Source organism: Lutra lutra, chromosome 7 (assembly GCF_902655055.1).
Source record: "Lutra lutra chromosome 7, mLutLut1.2, whole genome shotgun sequence".
Taxonomy (NCBI): domain Eukaryota; kingdom Metazoa; phylum Chordata; class Mammalia; order Carnivora; family Mustelidae; genus Lutra; species Lutra lutra.
In genome coordinates, this window is record NC_062284.1 from 49,635,102 (window position 1) to 49,652,197 (window position 17,096).

The window sequence follows — 17,096 nt, forward strand, 5'->3', positions numbered from 1 at the left end:
AATGTTGGTTTGGTATCAGTATGTTATCTATATTGTATATATGTTGTATACATAATATATATGTAACATATATTTGTATATTCTATATGTTATAGTACACTGACTTCTTGAAGAATGAGGGTAAGTGATTAAAATAAATATAAAGCAAGTTATATTCAAATTGTATCTATTGCTAGTAAAGCACCAGATCCTTAAAATTAAGTGATTTAACAGTATTCCAACATTCATACTGGCAAAAATTGGCTTCTGGAAGTGGGAGAACTTTGAACACAATAGCAAATTGGAAGGAAATCTGTTTTTTTTTTTTTTTTTAATCTTTCATTAGTGTAGCCAGCCATTCATGTTATGGTTTACCTAATAGCATGTATGGAGTGCGTACTGTGTGCCAGTACTTGAACATTCATTTAGTCTGGGGGTGCATGTGAGGGAAAGTTTAGGGGGGAAGTTCATGTAGTTGACACTTAAGTTGAGTGAGCTATATGCAAGACAGGGTTATACTTGACAGAGGAGGCAGCCACTTGTAAACTGAGAGAATATGGCAGGGTCAACATCACTGAAGTGGGAGGGTATGGATTAGTGACCCATGACAACTGAGGCAGCAAGGCCATGAGGACTCGTCTATCATGTTAAAAAGTCTAAATTTTGTCCTAAAGGAATAATGGTGATTGCCAATTATTAAAGGACTGGTGTGTATCACAGTATTTACTATGCATGGGCTCGATTTCTTGATTCTGACCTTTCAGGTTTATGTGATACCCATTTTCAGATGAGGAAATGGGTTGGGAGAGTTTACATCAACTTCCCAAGACCCGAGCCTGATTTTAAACCCAGACTGGCTGGATTTTCAATACTGTGTCTTTCTGCTGTTATGCAGCCTCCCCTGAAAGGAAATGAAGAATTAGTCTTTCAGAAAGATTGTTTTCCCATATAGAGAATTAATGTACTGAGGCAGGTCTAGTGATAGGAAAAGCAGCTGGGAGCCTTTTGCAGTAATTCTGAGGAGCAATCATGTGCCCTGGAGGCAATTGTGGGAGAAAAGGGAGAGCTAAGAGGAAGTGGACCTGCGTGTGGAGAGGAAGCAAGAGAGGAGGGCAGGTCCAAGATCGTGGCTGAGGAGAAAGCCGTCGAAGAGTCTGTTGGATGTGTTCAGCTTAGTCCAGGGGAACTGCCTAGTCACTGGATGTACACATTTGGAAGGAGAGCGATTTGACTGGAGGCATATAAGTTTAGGTTTTGCCAATATTATAGAAGCAACAGGGGAGATGAGATTATTCATGGAGGACACATGGGAACAGGCTGAGGGCAGAGCCTTGAGGAACAGATGCTTGAGGTGATTGATTGAAAGAGCCTGGGAAAGAGGAGAAAGAAGGTGGTAGCCACGTGAGAGGACAAAAAACCTCCACATTGAAAAAAATAAATAGAAAAATTTTTAAAATAAAATTAAAAAAAAAAAAAAAAAAAACCTCCACATTGTGTATGTGTATTTAAGATAGAGAATCTGGGATCCAGATCACAAGAGGAAGGATTCACCTTGATGGGAAGAGGGTTTATCTCCGTGGAAGAAAGTAGAAACTTGAGGGTTCTGATGCTTTGGGAGAAAACCAGAAAGGATTAGCAGTGTTGATACGGATGGGCAACAGCTGAGATAAAAACGAGGGCATGAGCAGGGGAAGAGGAGGAGACTGTGGCTGGGGCACAGGATTCTAGAGGAGGTGCAGTTCTGAGTGATAAAGGTTCAGGGTGTGGGCATAGCTGTGCAGCTCGCACGGTGAAGACCCACTGACTGGAACTGCGGGAGCGGGAGTCCTCCGGCAGCAGCACGTTAGAGCAGTCCTCACAGACACCAGAATGATCCAGGAGCAGGCGTGCTGGGGAACATGGAAGGGCAGCAGCTAGGGACTAGGAGAATGTTGCTGGCCTCCTCTGCTCACCACCCTTATGTCAGGCTTCAGAAAACAAGCAACTTTTGCTTCTGCTGCAGGGGGAAGCACTATACTTCTGACAGGATAATCCTGTTAGGCTTTGCACCTCAGATGCAGGGTAAAGCCCATGGACACTTTACAGAATATCCCTGAATGAATGATGTAAAATATGTAGGATTATAAAGGAAACTGATTAGATGGAAATGTGTTTTTAGAAGTTTTTATTTATTTGAGGGAGAAAGAGAGCAGGAGCAGAGGGAGAGGCAGAAGCAGACTTCCACTGAGCAGGGAGCCTGATGCAAGGCTCAATCCCAGGACCCAGAGATCATGACCTGAGCTGAAGGCAGATGCTTAACTGATTGAGCCACTCAGGTGCAACCCACCCCTTCCCTTTTTAAAGATTTTATTTATTTATTTGACAGAGATCACAAGTAGGCAGAGAGGCAGGCAGAGAGAGAGAGAGGAGGAAGTAGGCTTCCTGCTGAGCAGGGAGCCCGATGCCCATGCCGGGCTTGATCCCAGGACCCTGGTATCATGACTTGAGCTGAAGGCAGAGGCTTTAACCCACTGAGCCACCCAGGTGCCCCACCCTTCCCTTTTTAAAGTAAGCTTCACACCCAGCGTGGAGCCAAGGCAGGGCTTGAACTCACAACCCTAAAATCAAGACCTGAGCTGCTATCAAGAGGTGGATGTCTGGGGCGCCTGGGTGGCTCAGTTGGTTGAGTGTCTGACTCTTGGTTTCAGCTCAGGTCATAATCTCCTGGTCCTGAGATCGAACCTCATGTCAGGTTCCACACTCAGCAGGGAGTCTGCTTGAGATTCTCTCCCTCTGCCCCTCAACCCACCTGGGCTCTCTCTAAGATAAATAAACCAATCTTAAAAAAAAAAAAAAAAGTCTGATGGCTGACTGAACCACCTGGGTCCCCCCCCCAAAAGTATTTTTTTTTTTTTTTAAAGATTTTTTTTTTTTTTTTTTTTTTTTTTTTAAAGATTTTATTTACTTGACAGACAGAGATCACAAGTAGGCAGAGAGGCAGACAGATAGAGAGGGGGAAGCAGGCTCCCTGCAGAGCACAGAGCCCGATGTGGGGCTCGATCCCAGGACACCGGGACCATGACCTGAGCCGAAGGCATAGGCTTTAACCCACTGAGCCACTCAGGTGCCCCCTGCTAAAAGTATTCTTAAGGCACTTGTCATTGTAATAATTTACATGCTTCTTTATTAATGCCTTAATTAAAGATGTATCAGTAGGTCTTATAACTATGTAATTTCAAAGTAGTGATGAACATAACTATCTGTAGCACTGTAAGGTGCTGTAAAATTACCTATGATTTGTACTGACAAAAATCACAGATACCACTAATATTATGTTTTGGTCTACATTCATAATTGAAATGCTATTTCAGAAGTCTGGAAAAAATAAAAGGTATAATATATTTCCCATCCAGTATACAGATTTCCTGAAATGTACCCATGGACAATATGGACCCCAGGTTAAGAAATCATGGTAATTAGAGATGGGTAGAGCTCTCTGTGAGAGGTGTGAAGACATACGGAAGTCCGGTAACAGGAATTTGGGCTCCAGAGAGCACAGTGGAAGCAGGAAGGACACTGGGAGTTGGGGTCAAGGAAGAAGAATCATGAATCATGGGACACTGTGGAGACACAGATGAGCTCTGTGTTTTGAGAAGTGACCAAGGATGAGGGTACAGTGGGAGTTAGCTGATGTTTTTGGGGTCTCTGCAAGTGAGCTCTCCTTCACTGGAGGCTTGATTAATCGGTCAGACTTGCCTTGGCTCAGAAATCCAGAGTGGTCAGAAGTAACAGCTGCATTGCCTTAGTAATCCTTGTTTGGGGGCACCTGGCTGGCTCAGTAGAGCATGTGACTCTTGACCTCAGGGTTGTGCGTTCAAGCCCCACATTGGCTGTAGAGATTAAAACCCAAAAACAAAAACTGAACTCCTTGTTTGGATGTGGAGGGGACAGAGTTAGTTGGAGACAGGAGCCCCTCTGGGTGCCGGGGGCAGGGGTGAGGTAGGACTTCAGTGCTGATGAAGCCTAACACTTTTGAGATAATATTTTAATATGAGGATATTAAACATCTGCACTTAATATACTTTTTCACAGAATTCAAGATTTGGAAGAAACTTTATGGGCTATGAAATATATAATGGTGCATTTCACGGACAGTCCTTTTGATAGAATCCTTGAAGGATGGTGTTAACCCCCTCCTGAAACACTGCTATTAAAATAACTCCTGAAGTACAGCCAGGCCATGTGGGGACAGCTCCTTAGACTGGGCCATCAAAACGCATTAGTTGGGCGCCTGGGTGGCTCAGTGGGTTAAGCCGCTGCCTTTGGCTCAGGTCATGATCCCGGGTCCTGGGTTCAAGCCCCACATCGGGCTTTCTGCTCAGCAGGGAGCCTGCTTCCTCCTCTCTCTCTGCCTGCCTCTCTGCCTACTTGTGATCTCTGTCTGTCAAATAAATAAATAAAAATAAAAAAAAATTATAAAACTGATACAGAACCATTAATTACAGAAGTGAACTAATGACCAATTTATTATTGTTTCATTAATTTCTGAAAGACTTGAATATGCTGATTTATAAAACCAAAAACCCCCTCCGATGTGTTTTGTGTCTAGCAAGTCACGAGATTTGCAGAAGTGACCCAAGAAGTTGAAGTGGCAAGACCAGTGGACAAGGCAATATGTGGTTTGACGCCTGGAAGGAGATAAACAAATGAGGTTTGGGGAGGACCAGTTGGAGATGGTAAGATTTGTGTCACATCATGTGCATGCTGATGTCTGTCAGTCTCTCTCCTTAAGATTGATTTCACAGTAGAGAACTACTTAGTAAATAGTTCCCTTCCTCTCAAGAACCAAGTGCAAAGAAAAGGGAAAGAAAAAAAAAAGAACCAAAGTGTAAATGAGTCTTTTGTTACATACTATAACTTACTTTCCCCACTTTTTCTTTTTTTTTTTTTTTAAGATTTTATTTATTTATCTGACAGAGATCACAAGCAGGCAGAGAGGCAGGCAGAGAGAGGAGGAAGCAGGCTCTCTGCTGAGCAGAGAGCCCGATGCGGGGCTCGATCCCAGGACCCTGGGATCATGACCTGAGCTGAAGGCAGAGGCTTTAACCCACTGAGCCAACCAGGCGCCCCTTTTTAACTCATTTTTAAGGAGGTATGATTGTGACAACTCAAGCACATGGCTCACTGAACTGGGGGTTCTAATCACAAGTGTATCAACTTGTTTAAATAAGCTTTCTCTCCTGTGTAACTTCTTGTAATTTTTTATAATTCAATGCAGAACCACTGGTTACAGAAGTGGTTTTACAGAGTTTTCCACTTCTGCCGTCCTGTGAACTTTTAGATATCAACGATGAGCAGACTCTTCCCAGGCCAATCGAGGCATTAGAGAAATGACATCACCTATGGCAGATGATGATCGATGAAATTCACAAACAATGTAAGGGCCAAAAGCGGTCTGCAATCATTTCAACTCCAGAAATTTTAACAAATTTGAGTTCTTTGGTGGGGCAGATCTATCTATCTATCTATCTATCTATCTATTTATTTATTTATTTATTTGACAGAGATCGTGGGGTATTTATTTATTTATTTATTTATTTGACAGAGATCAGAAGTAGGCAGACAGGCAGTCAGAGAGAGGGGGGGAAGCAGGCTCCCCGCCAAGCAGAGAGCCAGATGCGGGGCTCCATCGTGGACCCTGAGATGATGACCTGAGCTGAAGGCAGAGGCCTGACCCACTGAGCCAGCCAGGTGCCCCCTGGTGGGGCAGATCTTAAGGAAGGATTATCTGTTTCTGCACTTTGTAGCCCTGAAAGGACTGACAAGGAACTTTCCCACAGCTCGTAAAACAGAAGAAACAGGTAAGTGTGTATTCTCTCCCTTTTTTTAAATCTACAGAAATATACACAAAGGAATAATAGCTACTTTGCTTTTAGTTCCTACTAGTTACTTGGAAGACACTTCATAAATATTACATCTTAAAAATGTCTTTGGGCAAATGATTTCATCTTCCATTTCTTGGCCTCCCTATCTGCAAAATGAGGATTTTAACTGTCCTTACCTCAGAGAGTGTTGTGGCAATGAGATAATATGTGAGAATCATGTAGAACAGTAAACAGCCTGGTACTTACAAATGCTCAGTAAGTAGGTCTATGGTTTTTATCATCAATTCATTTGAATCTTCAGAGGAAAGGTGTGAGATAAGTGGAATCTATATCCCCATTTTGAAAGGAAGAAATGTGCTCAGAAAAATTGTCATATAACTAGTACTTGGTGTTCCAGGGATTTCAAGTTGCATCCAGCTGATCCTAAATCTGTTATTTCTGTTTTTGCAGTTGTTTTGAACCAAATTACTTACCTGTAAGGGCTGACAAGGGAATGCCGTAGCGCAGAATGAAAGACTCTCTTTTTCAGTAAAAACCAGCTTTTCTAGGAATATCTCTCATACAGATTTAGAAACCAAACTCTTGATTTCTTTCTTGACTTGTTTTCTGCTCCAGGCTGTCATGATTTGCTGAATAGCTACATACTGGTTAATAAAAGTTGATTTCACTGGTTATTTTGGAATTGGAGTAAACTTGGCCTGCATGCTTTGTTTCCGCTATTACGTTTAAAGCGTTAAGAGTTTGACAGTGCTGTTTCAAATAAAGAAAACTACATTCAAGGAAAACTACATGAAAAAGAAAGGGTGATCTTAGGACAGAAATTGGAAATAGAATGACTGGAGAAGAAAAACAAAACTTTAGAGTATAAGGTTTGTTTTGGCATGATTTAGTGAATGTGCGTGCTGGCTGGTTAGCACTGCTCTCTGACCTAGCTGTTCGCCCTCCCAGCCTTTAACCACTGCTTACTGGGGGAGAGATAGCCCTAGCTCCCTACTAATCTGCACCTCACCCCAGAAGAGAAGGGATGTGAGTGAAGAGCTTTAGAGGGGTAATGTACTCTTTAATTTTCTCAGTTAGGCTTTAGCAGTTGGAGAGAATGTTCTTGGACCAAATGAGTTTCTAGAGGGCTTTCATGAGTTTAGCTCTGGTTACAGCTTGCTTTTTGACTTAGGATGATAGGTTTGTTTTCTCTATATCCTTTAAAGGGTACCCATTCCTTCTGGACAGAAGCTCATTGCAACCAATACAGTGTTCTCTCTTCTGAAAACAGCCTAAAAAACAAAATTCAGGGCAAATTTTAGGGGAAAATCATTTTCACATGAAGTCAGTTAAAGTTTTGTCTTTTTCTGTGAGGCCCTTGTTTAGGAAGTTCTCACTTCTAGGCATGGAGGCAGGAACTCAGATAACATTGTAGAGGGAACTGCTTTCTCCATGATTTTTCTTTCCACAGCTATGCCTGTGTGAGCAAACCACCAAAGCAGTCAGTTCACAGCTACATGTGGTGTTTACAAGCCAGATCCTGAACAGAGTGGTCTGCCTTCCCAGAATGAGATTTTAGAGAAGACAACTACAATCTATGAAGAGGACAAGCGTACTTTGCAACAGGAACTCGAGACTCAGAACCAGAAACTTCAGCGGCAGTTTTCTGACAAGCGCGGACTAGAAGCCAGGCTACAAGCAAGACATGGTGACAACCAACCATGAAGTGGGACAAAGAATGCGTGAGTATCGCTCCTGTGGGACGGTGGCTGACTTCCACCTGAGGTGTTCCGAATCCATGTTCCTAGGCTTAGGGTTTTGGTGGTGGTGGTGGCAGCAGGAGCCACCGTTCAGTCCATTCTGTCTCCTTTCTCTCTCCTTAAAACGGCATGACAAGGTGTGCTTGACTCTGGGAGGACTGTCATTCTTAGGAAACGAGGCGGCTGGGTGGTCTGGAATGCTTGTTTGGTGTGACTGAATTAGCTGTGTGTTCCTCTTGCTAACCTAGGAGCACCGGGTGGCAGCCAAGCAGCTGGAGATGGAAAATAAACTCTGGGTCAAAGATGAGAAACTGAAACAACTGAAGGCTATTGTTACTGAACCCAGAGCCGAAAAGCCAGAGAGACCCTCCCAGGAGTGGGACCGGGGAAAAAGTCACTCAAAGAGTCGTCTCTCTGTCACCGGTATCTGTAAGTTTTTTGTGGTGGGGTAGTCACTTGCACTAGAGAAAATGTGTTCAGATAAGGTAACTTTCTAGGATGCTCCATTTGTTTTATATTATTGTATTTCTATATGTAAATATTTCTGAATTTAGCATAATTTATTGCAAATTCAGAATAAAACATGGAGTGACTCAGTAAAAAGGATTCTAACATGGGCTAAAATGATAGAAAAGCAGTGAATTGTTCCTTTCTGTGTTTCAGTCTTGCTTATTAATTTCTCTTCCATTTTTTTAGCTTTCTAGTAACTATACTGCTCAGCTTCCCACCGGCCAGCAGCTGCTGAACCAGCCACAGCTACATAGACACTCTAATTCTTGCAGCAGCATTTCTGTAGCCTCCTGTATTTCGGAATGGGAACAGAAAATTCCTCCGTATAACACACCTGTCCATGTCACCGCTATTGCAAGGCGTAGGCAGCAGGAGCCAGGACAAAGTAAAACTTGTGTCAGAAGGCAAGGGATGTACTGGACGGAAGGCAGGGAGGTGGTTCCCACATTCAGAAATGAGATAGAGCTAGAAGAGGACCACTGCTGTAGGGTCAGTGCCAGCATTCTCCTAAACCCTGGTGGCCATAGCGAATTGCGGGTTTGCTGGTGGGGGGCGCTGTTTGTGACTTGATTCATTCAGAAAGTTCAATGGGTGAAAGATGGGTGAGCTCCAGATAAACAAGGGCTAATTTTTCTGTTATTTACTTTGACAAATCACCCTAAGATTGAGGCCTAGCTCTTCATCTGAAAAAGCCGTAACACCTGGCCAATGCGTGCCCCAGAGTAATCTGGGCTTTCATTTGCATAAGCTAATAAGCAGCCACAAAATCAGCGAACAGTGTCTCAGAGCACGTTTTCCATTTTTTTGTTTTCCTTCCTGTTTTTTTGCTGCTTCTGAACTTTTATTTTTTAAATTGTTTTCTCAAACTTATTTTGAATAGTTTCAAATTCAAAAGTTGAAAGAATGGTACAATATCCTTCTTTCCCCTTACCTGGATTTACCAGTTGTCATATACCATTTTTTCCTTGAACTTCTGAAAGGAAGTCCCTATACTTTGTGACTTTTAGTCCTATTAAGGACACTGTCCTATATAAACAGTCTTTATCAAACCTAAGAAAGTTAACATTAATTGAAAATAGCCTCTATTTTTAATCTATGATCCTAACAAAGTGAATGTGGTTATTCACAACGTGCATGTGGTTATTATGTCTTCAATCTCTTTTAATATAAAATAGTCCCCTGCCACACCCTTTTTGATTTTCATGACATTGACTGTTTTGCAATAGTCCAGGCCTATTTTGTAACTACTGAAGGTTTGCATGTCTAGTAAATTGCTTTTAATCTCAAGACCTTTATCTCCATTTATAAGGGCTTGGCCTCAGTCAATGGTGTTTAAAGAAATTCATGTTTAAATTTTCTTCTTAAGGATTAAGGTAAAGTTTTTTCCTTTGATTCTGAATAAATGGACCAAGTTAATGTGGATTTATATTTAGTAAAATCTTACTATAGCTATTTTAGAATTTGTCTTTTAACAAATTAATAGTATTTTGCTTTAAATTTTCTTGTATAATTTAGGGTACAGATAAGTTTCATTTAGATGGCCCGTACTTCTTATTAAGGGATTGTGATGAATTGCAAGGTATTTACCAAGAAAACAGATGACTCTAAAGACTAAGTTCTTTACAAATTTTGCTTGAAACCTTTTTAGGGAGCAAATTTTGGTGACTGATCTTTCTGATCAACTCTAATAAATTACCTTTATTTTTTATGAAACTTTAGAGAGTGAACACTATTCAAGGCTTGCTTATGCTTGGTTAATTCTGCTCTCAGATATTTAAGATTTACTAGAGATCCTTTAACTTCTCACTTGAAATCAAATCTCTTTAGAAGTGCAGCAAAGTTTAGACTAGCATCTGTGTATCCAGGTTTGTTGGCCAAAAGTTATGTTAGGTGGGCTGAATTTATACTTCAGTGAAGAAGATGAAAATATCTGATTCGGTGAATAGCAGATTGTAGTAATTATCTTTCTGAAGCCAGTTTCATAATGTACTTATTGCTAAATGTGTTCAGGAAAACTATCACCTTTGCTAAACGGTAGGTCACAAGAGCCTGACTTTGTTCAACATCAGGTCACTTTTTAAGAAGGGAAAATTTCCTGGGTTGCTGGCAGTGTGGGCATCTTTCATGGCCAACTCTATCGCCCACGTTCTATAGTAGCAATGACTTAGCACCAGCAGCTGTTGCTTGTGATTACATAGGGGAAATGCTTCAGTTCTCCAGACAGACTTCTTAAAGTTAGGATCTTTGTCCGTGACCAGGCTGGGAGGATTTGGCATGTGACAGACTTTAATTTGCTTTCAGTTAATACAAACAGGAGACATCTCAACCAGTGAGTTGTCTTTGGAACTATGTCCTGTATGTGAAATGCATTTCCTTAGACTGAACGTGCTAAATTTAACTTTCCCGGATTTACATGATAAAGTTGACTGGAAGCAACAAGTTTTTAACTGTATGATTGATACAGACTGATTTGATACAACATTTGGTTTGGTTCTTGGAATCTTTATGAAATATTTGAGAAAAAAATAGTTGGTATGTTTTAGCCATTATTGTGTTTGAACTTGTCAAGAAGTTCTACTTGAGATTTTAAGATCTCAAAATAGTCAGAAGTACTTCATTTATAGTCAGTCTCTTAATCATTTTATACATAGGGTTCTTATTATATCTTATGTTCTTTAGCATTATGTACCATAAAGTCCATTAGTTTTTACTTATTTATTGTCTTTGTATACGGAGTGTTATGTGCAAGTTTTAGAGCTTTTACTGACCTCATTTGAAGTTTTTAACATAGTTGTGGACCTAACAGATTACCTTACAATAGGAGGCACAAATAATGGTTTTGATAGAGAAAGTAAGATGAATGGTCTTAAATACCACCTACACAGGAAAGCCTAGCAGCATAGCCAGAATTTTTTCATACATTGTTTTGTTTTAAGGAGAGCTCCTTGGTAGAATGTATACTGAACAAGCAGTATTAAAAGATGTTGGTTGGTTGTGTGGTTAAATACAAAGAGAACATTTAAATTATCGGAATAACATATTTAGCTTTTGAAAAGGTTTATGCATTTGTTTTGATACTGTCATCAACTAATGTAGCCAAACCTGCTGCACTTCTAATAATACCCTTAAATTAATTTGGGTTATGCTTGTTTCTTGATTCGACTTTCAACCTGATCAGAACGCACCACCAGTTCGTCTCCGCCATAGATGATCTCGCTCTGCAGGAGACAGATGGGTAGATCATAAGCCTGCCTCTAACGTGCAAACTGAGAGAGTCATGCAGCCACACGTCCCTCCTGCCATCACAGTATCTGCTGCAAATGGAAAGGCACTAGCTAAGTGTGAGAAGTACAGGCTGACCCACTAGGAACTAGTCTCCGATGAGGAGATGAGGAGATTAAAACTAAACTAATCAAGGTAAAAAATTGACAGAGGATGAAAAACATACAGAAAGTCAACTTTGCAAAAAAACCACTTACTCTCTTTCTTTGATGACTCACAGACAGTGTCAACAAAGATAAATGGGTAATGATAGAACCTTTTTGTTTGTCCGTTAGAAAACTAAAGGAACTGCTCAGGCTGTAAATCTGCTAAACTCCGACAAAGTCAGCTGCTTTCTAGTGAATGAGGCTCAGATCCTCAGGATTCTGTTCGAGGAACTCCAAATCTATAACATACTGTAGAGTTAGTTTCAGCCACTACTTCAGAAGCAGATCCAAAGAACTACCATTTGTCGGTTCCAGATAAAAAGCCCACGTTAAAATGTGATCTATCAACATTTCTTATCACTGAGCTACCCAGATCCCTTTCCCTTCCCTAGCCTATAGAAAAATTATCCTTTGTTCAGAGTCAGTGAATAATCAGAGAAAAGCCAATTAGAAAAAATTTAGAGGATGTTTCTTAATTATAACCAGAGTTACAAATAAGACTGTAAAATGAGCAGGGTGGTATATCCAGAGGAAAGTATAATGCCTTAGAATATTTAGAAATCTCTGGTAGATTTCTTGATCCTTGGTGTAATTTTTAAATTATAGACTGAACAAAAAGGAATACATATTTTTTGCAATTTGAGAATGTTACTGATTTTATTACACTGGACTTTTCATTTACTGAGAGATAATTTCTGAAGTACTTTAATAAGCACAGTCTGAAGCACTTGTGAATAGGACTTTCTTTACTGTTTCATGGAGAATCTTAAGTTCAGTTTGAAATACATGTTTATCATTGTTATATCAAAGTATAATGCTGATCTTTCCTGTCTGCTTCAGGGTGATGTTTATAAAACAAGAGGTGGTGGACAATCTGTTCAGGTTATGGATATTGAGACTTTAAAACAAGAATTGCCAACTGGGTGAGTGATCATCAGATGTATCTCTTCAGAGGGCTTCAGACTTCTTAGCTGCTGCTTCTTGAAGAACACAATATCCTATAAGATGTAGCATTAATTAACTGAAGGAATGTAGTGATATCCTATAGTATTTTTCCTGTTCTTAAATGCAAAAATAATGGTTGCATCATGTTTCCCCCTTTTCCACAGTCGAAAATGAAGATCTTCCACAGCAGCACATGCCCCACCAGATGGTAAAGTCCGAAGGGACTGATGTAGAAACCAGGGTAGGGGTAAAAAATATGTCTGCTTCATAAAAGTTAGGGCAACCTATTTTAACCCTCCTGGCTCCAGCTTTTCCTGCTCTCAGAAGCAGCTGAGGTCTGATCTCACATCGCCAGTGTAGCCTATAGGTCTGTTCTCCACAAACCTGACATGGTTCTCATGTTTGTTTAGGTCTGCTCCTTATAGGAGTTCTCTGGTCCAAGGTCCCTGGTTTCAGTGTAGAGGGACAGGACCAGAGATTCAAGTCAGAGGGCATCACTGTAGAACAACAATTCACATCAAATTGGTGGGGATCTTCACAGACGCAGAAGTTCCCTGTGGAACTGTTACTCATTATTACTCTAGCTAAAGGGAGGCTTTTCTAGAGTGAGCGTGGGAAGGGTAGGTGGTGTTAGAAAGCCAAGCTCTGGCCACTAACCCTCTCAAGGAAATTACCTGCATGACCTCTAGAGACCTTTCCAGCTCACCATCTTTTGTGGCCTATGTCAAATAACCTGCACATATCTGTTAACATAGCTGTCTGTGCTGCACTAGAAAGCAATGTGGGATCCCACCGTGGATGAAGCCATCCAAGCAGAACTGTGTTTACAGACTATAGAGGAGCTGATCTTTTCCTCTTCTGTAATTTTCTTATCCGTGTTCTGTGGCTGTGGAGATGAGAGCAGGATCTCAGCTGGGACCTGGATATCAGCATCATGCACAACCCAAGTGAGTTCTGACTAACCAGGCCTTTCTGTGTGTGTGCTCCCTCCTCCAGTATTTCCATTATCACCCCATCTCCCTACCATCCACTTTTAAGAGGACATACATGGTTTTTGTTTACCCCTTGGAACAGCTAGGCCCTCTAGCAAACTGCAGCAGTGGGGCTGAGAATGTCAGAAGGCTCAGTGAGAGCAGTAACCGGAGGTAAAGGGAGATTGCTCATGCTTATGCACACTTGGCTAGTGCTCCTAAAGCTCTCAGAGGTGGACTGAGATCACCTGTAAGGAGGGAAGCTGCAGGCTTTAGTCAAGGATGACATCTCTTCGTGTAATTCATTTCTCCAAACTTGGCCTCTTGATCTCGTTATAGTGATAAATGTTCACTAAAACAAAACACAATAGTGGAATTTATGGTAGGGGAAGTAATCTCACCTTTCCTTCTGTTAAGCACATACCCAAGAGTCTGGTCTATTCCTTTTCCATATTAATTTACCCCTTTCAAATGTTTACTTATACAAGTCTTTGTGTCCATTTTTAACACACATATTCCTTAGGCAAGTTGCAAAGTCACTGCAGTCAGATGCAGGCAGGAATCCTGCTCTTTAAGTTTAATAGTGGATACCCATATTTTATAACCGTTACTTGCTTTCTCAGGATTTGAACTTTCCCACAGTAAAACCTGAGTTCTCGTAAAGCCTTTCCTAGGAGATCCAATTGCTATGAATGCAAAAGTCAATACTAAATGTTGGTTTTCACATTGTAGGCACAAGAAACCATGACCTGACAGTCTCAGTAACCAAAGAGCATTTTCATTTGTGTTGGTGATTTCTCCAAAGTCCAAGAGTCTTCTGAGTCACCTCTCAGCTTTGTTGAGTATCACAGACCTCAGATATATCATACACTGGTGGAGATCAGAGATTCCCCCTATGGTTCCAAAGATACCTAGGCTTCAGCACACTGTTTATATTCTATGCCCTGCCATGTAAACTTTTCCATAATGCTACTGTTTTGTATATATCTTGTATACTTAATAACTAATTTGCACAAGTGCTTTGTCTTGGGTGATTAAGGAAAAATATATGTAAATCACTTTTTTGTGTGACTTTTCCTGCTTTTCTGAATACTTTAATAACAAATGCTGCTATAGATTAGCTTACGAGAATGCACTTTAGACATATTTGACAATTCAAACTTTCAAAATAAGGATGTCAGTAACTGGCCAACACTAAAGCCATTTTAGGAAGTTGTTTTGAATTTTGTATGTATATATCTACTTTCCGACCTTTAGATATGCAAAAAGAACTGAAATAAACACTAAGAAATACAAAGTTGTGTGACAGTCATTTAACATATATTCCTAGCACTTTGCTTTGAGCTAATGTTCATTTGTTTCTCTCATGTTGGGGCTACCTGTATTAAAGCACACAAAGGAACCATTTCAAAACAGGGTACTTCTGCCCAGGGACCCATTTCTTCTCAGCAGCACAGCTTTGAGGAGGGACCTCCTTGACTGGGGGGAGAGGGGGAAGGGAAACACACAAAATTATCAAAGGACACTGAAGGAACATTCCCTGCTGTCTGCTTTAGGATTTCAGTAGGAGGTCTGCACAAGGACCTCTGGGAGTACCCTGTTCCAGGTTCCTTCCCCCTACCAGCGTGGAGGCAACCCCAAAGCACGGTGCTAAGCTTACACTTCCCCTCGCCCCCTACCTCTGTTGCCAGCTTCTGGATTGGCTTTTTTTTATAGGCAGTCCTGAGTGCTGCTCCAGAACCAGCTCAACTGGGGAGAAGCCAAAACCTGAGCTATTGCACCACCTTCTGGGAAACAAAAGAAAGGTCTACAATGGCCACTCTGTTGAACTACACCAAAGTAGACAACTGAGGACAGTGTGCTACTTCAGTGCGAGGGCAGAGCGACATCTAATTGAGCACTATAAAAACCATGGTGATACGGAATCACCAAACATTCCCCTGCTGAACCAACGGTGCAAACTACTGTGATTTAACTGACAAGCAATTCAAAATAGCGACTATAAAGAAATCTGATGAGCCTATAAGAAAACTCATGTGATTCAATTTAGGAATAAAATGATTGAACAGGAGGTTGTTTATTTTACCAAGGAGTTTGAAATTTTTTAAAAAAGCCAAATTCTAGAGCTGACAAATTCAGCGAATGAGATGAAGAAATGCATTAGAGAGCTTAAGAAATAGAACAGATCAGGAGTGCCTGGGTGGCTCAGTGGGTTAAAGCCTCTGCCTTCAGCTCGGGTCATGATCCCGGGGCCCTGGGATGGAGCCCCGCATCAGCCTCTCTGCTTAGTGGGAAGCCTGCTTCCCCACCAGGCTCTGCTTGCCTCTCTGCCTACTTGTGATCTCTCTCAAATAAATAAATAAAATCTAAAAAAAAATAGGGCAGATCAGATTGAAGAATAAATTAATGACTTAGAGGATAGGAATTTAGAAATGATCCAGGAGAGGAAAGCTAAGATTAAAAAAAAAAAAAAAAAAAAAAAACCTGCAAGAGCTAATCATGTATGATGAGAAAAACAGAATAGTCTACCAGAAGGAGAAGGGGGAAAGGGAGGAGAGAGTGTATTTAGAGAAATAGAACAGAACTTCCCAAACCTACCTGGGGAAGGAACTAGAGAAGTCTAAGAAGCTAAGAGAACACTATTATCTCAATGCAAAAAGATGATCTCCAAGACACCTGTTTTTAAAATTTAAAAAAAAAAAAAAAAAAAAAAAGGTACCCAGGGAAGAAAGAAAGTGACCTACAAAGGAATTTCCATTAGCTTACTGATGGGTTTCTCAGAAACTCTATACACCAGGAGGAAGTGGAATGGTGCATTCAAGTGCTGAAAAATAACTGCTAACCCAGAACACTTTATCTGAAAAAGATATGCTTCAGGTATGAAGGAGAAATAAAGGCTTTCCCTACTAAAACAGAGAGCTCACTACTAGACCTGGCTTGCAAGAAATACTGAAAGGAGTCCGCCAAGCTGAAATGGAAAGATGCTAATTAGTGACATAAAAGCACATGAAATAACCTATTAGAGACAAAGGTAAACAACATTTAGAAAACTGTATATTAAAATAATGTGTTAACCACTTAATTATAAAGGCTTAAGAAAAAGAGCAACAACAAAAAAACTATCACCACTATAATTCCTCAATGAATACACTGCAAAAAAAGGTAAACTATGACATCGGAAATATAAATAGGGAGGAGTAAAAGGTTGGAACCTTTATATGAAGATAAAGTGCTATCGGGATAAAAAGGACTCTTTAGTTGTTTTATGTAAGTCACATGGCAATCACAAAGCAAAAGTCCATAAAAAGTCACAAAACAAAAAAGGGGAGGCTGAGCAAATCATGGAAAACCACCACGTTATAAAGGCAGACAGAAACATAGGGAAAAAGAACCAGAAGGCTAAATATAAGAGGCAGTACTATTATGCCCAAAATATAAATACAAAATACAAATCAATACTCAATATAAATGGACTGAATTCATCAATCAAAAGGCACAGAGTAGCTTGATGGATAAAAACAAGACCCAGCCATATGCTGCCTACAAGAAACTCATTTCAACTTTTTAAGATACACACAGGCTCAAGGTGAAGGAATTAAGAGAATATTCCATGCAAGAGGAAACCAAACAAAAGTGGGCGTAGCTTTACTTATAGCAGAC

General features: G+C 40.7%; 1 protein-coding gene across 1 annotated transcript; it reads left to right on the forward strand.

The window, feature by feature from the left end:
- The first annotated feature begins 3,623 nt into the window (after positions 1-3,623).
- On the forward strand, positions 3,624-11,222 carry LOC125104389 (kinesin-like protein KIF23). The gene is given in 7 exon segments (XM_047737033.1): positions 3,624-3,669; positions 5,766-5,819; positions 7,309-7,538; positions 7,541-7,564; positions 7,831-7,968; positions 7,970-8,011; positions 8,279-11,222. Coding segments are annotated over 7 exon segments (918 nt in total). The 3' UTR covers positions 8,663-11,222.
- The last annotated feature ends 5,874 nt before the right edge of the window (positions 11,223-17,096 follow it).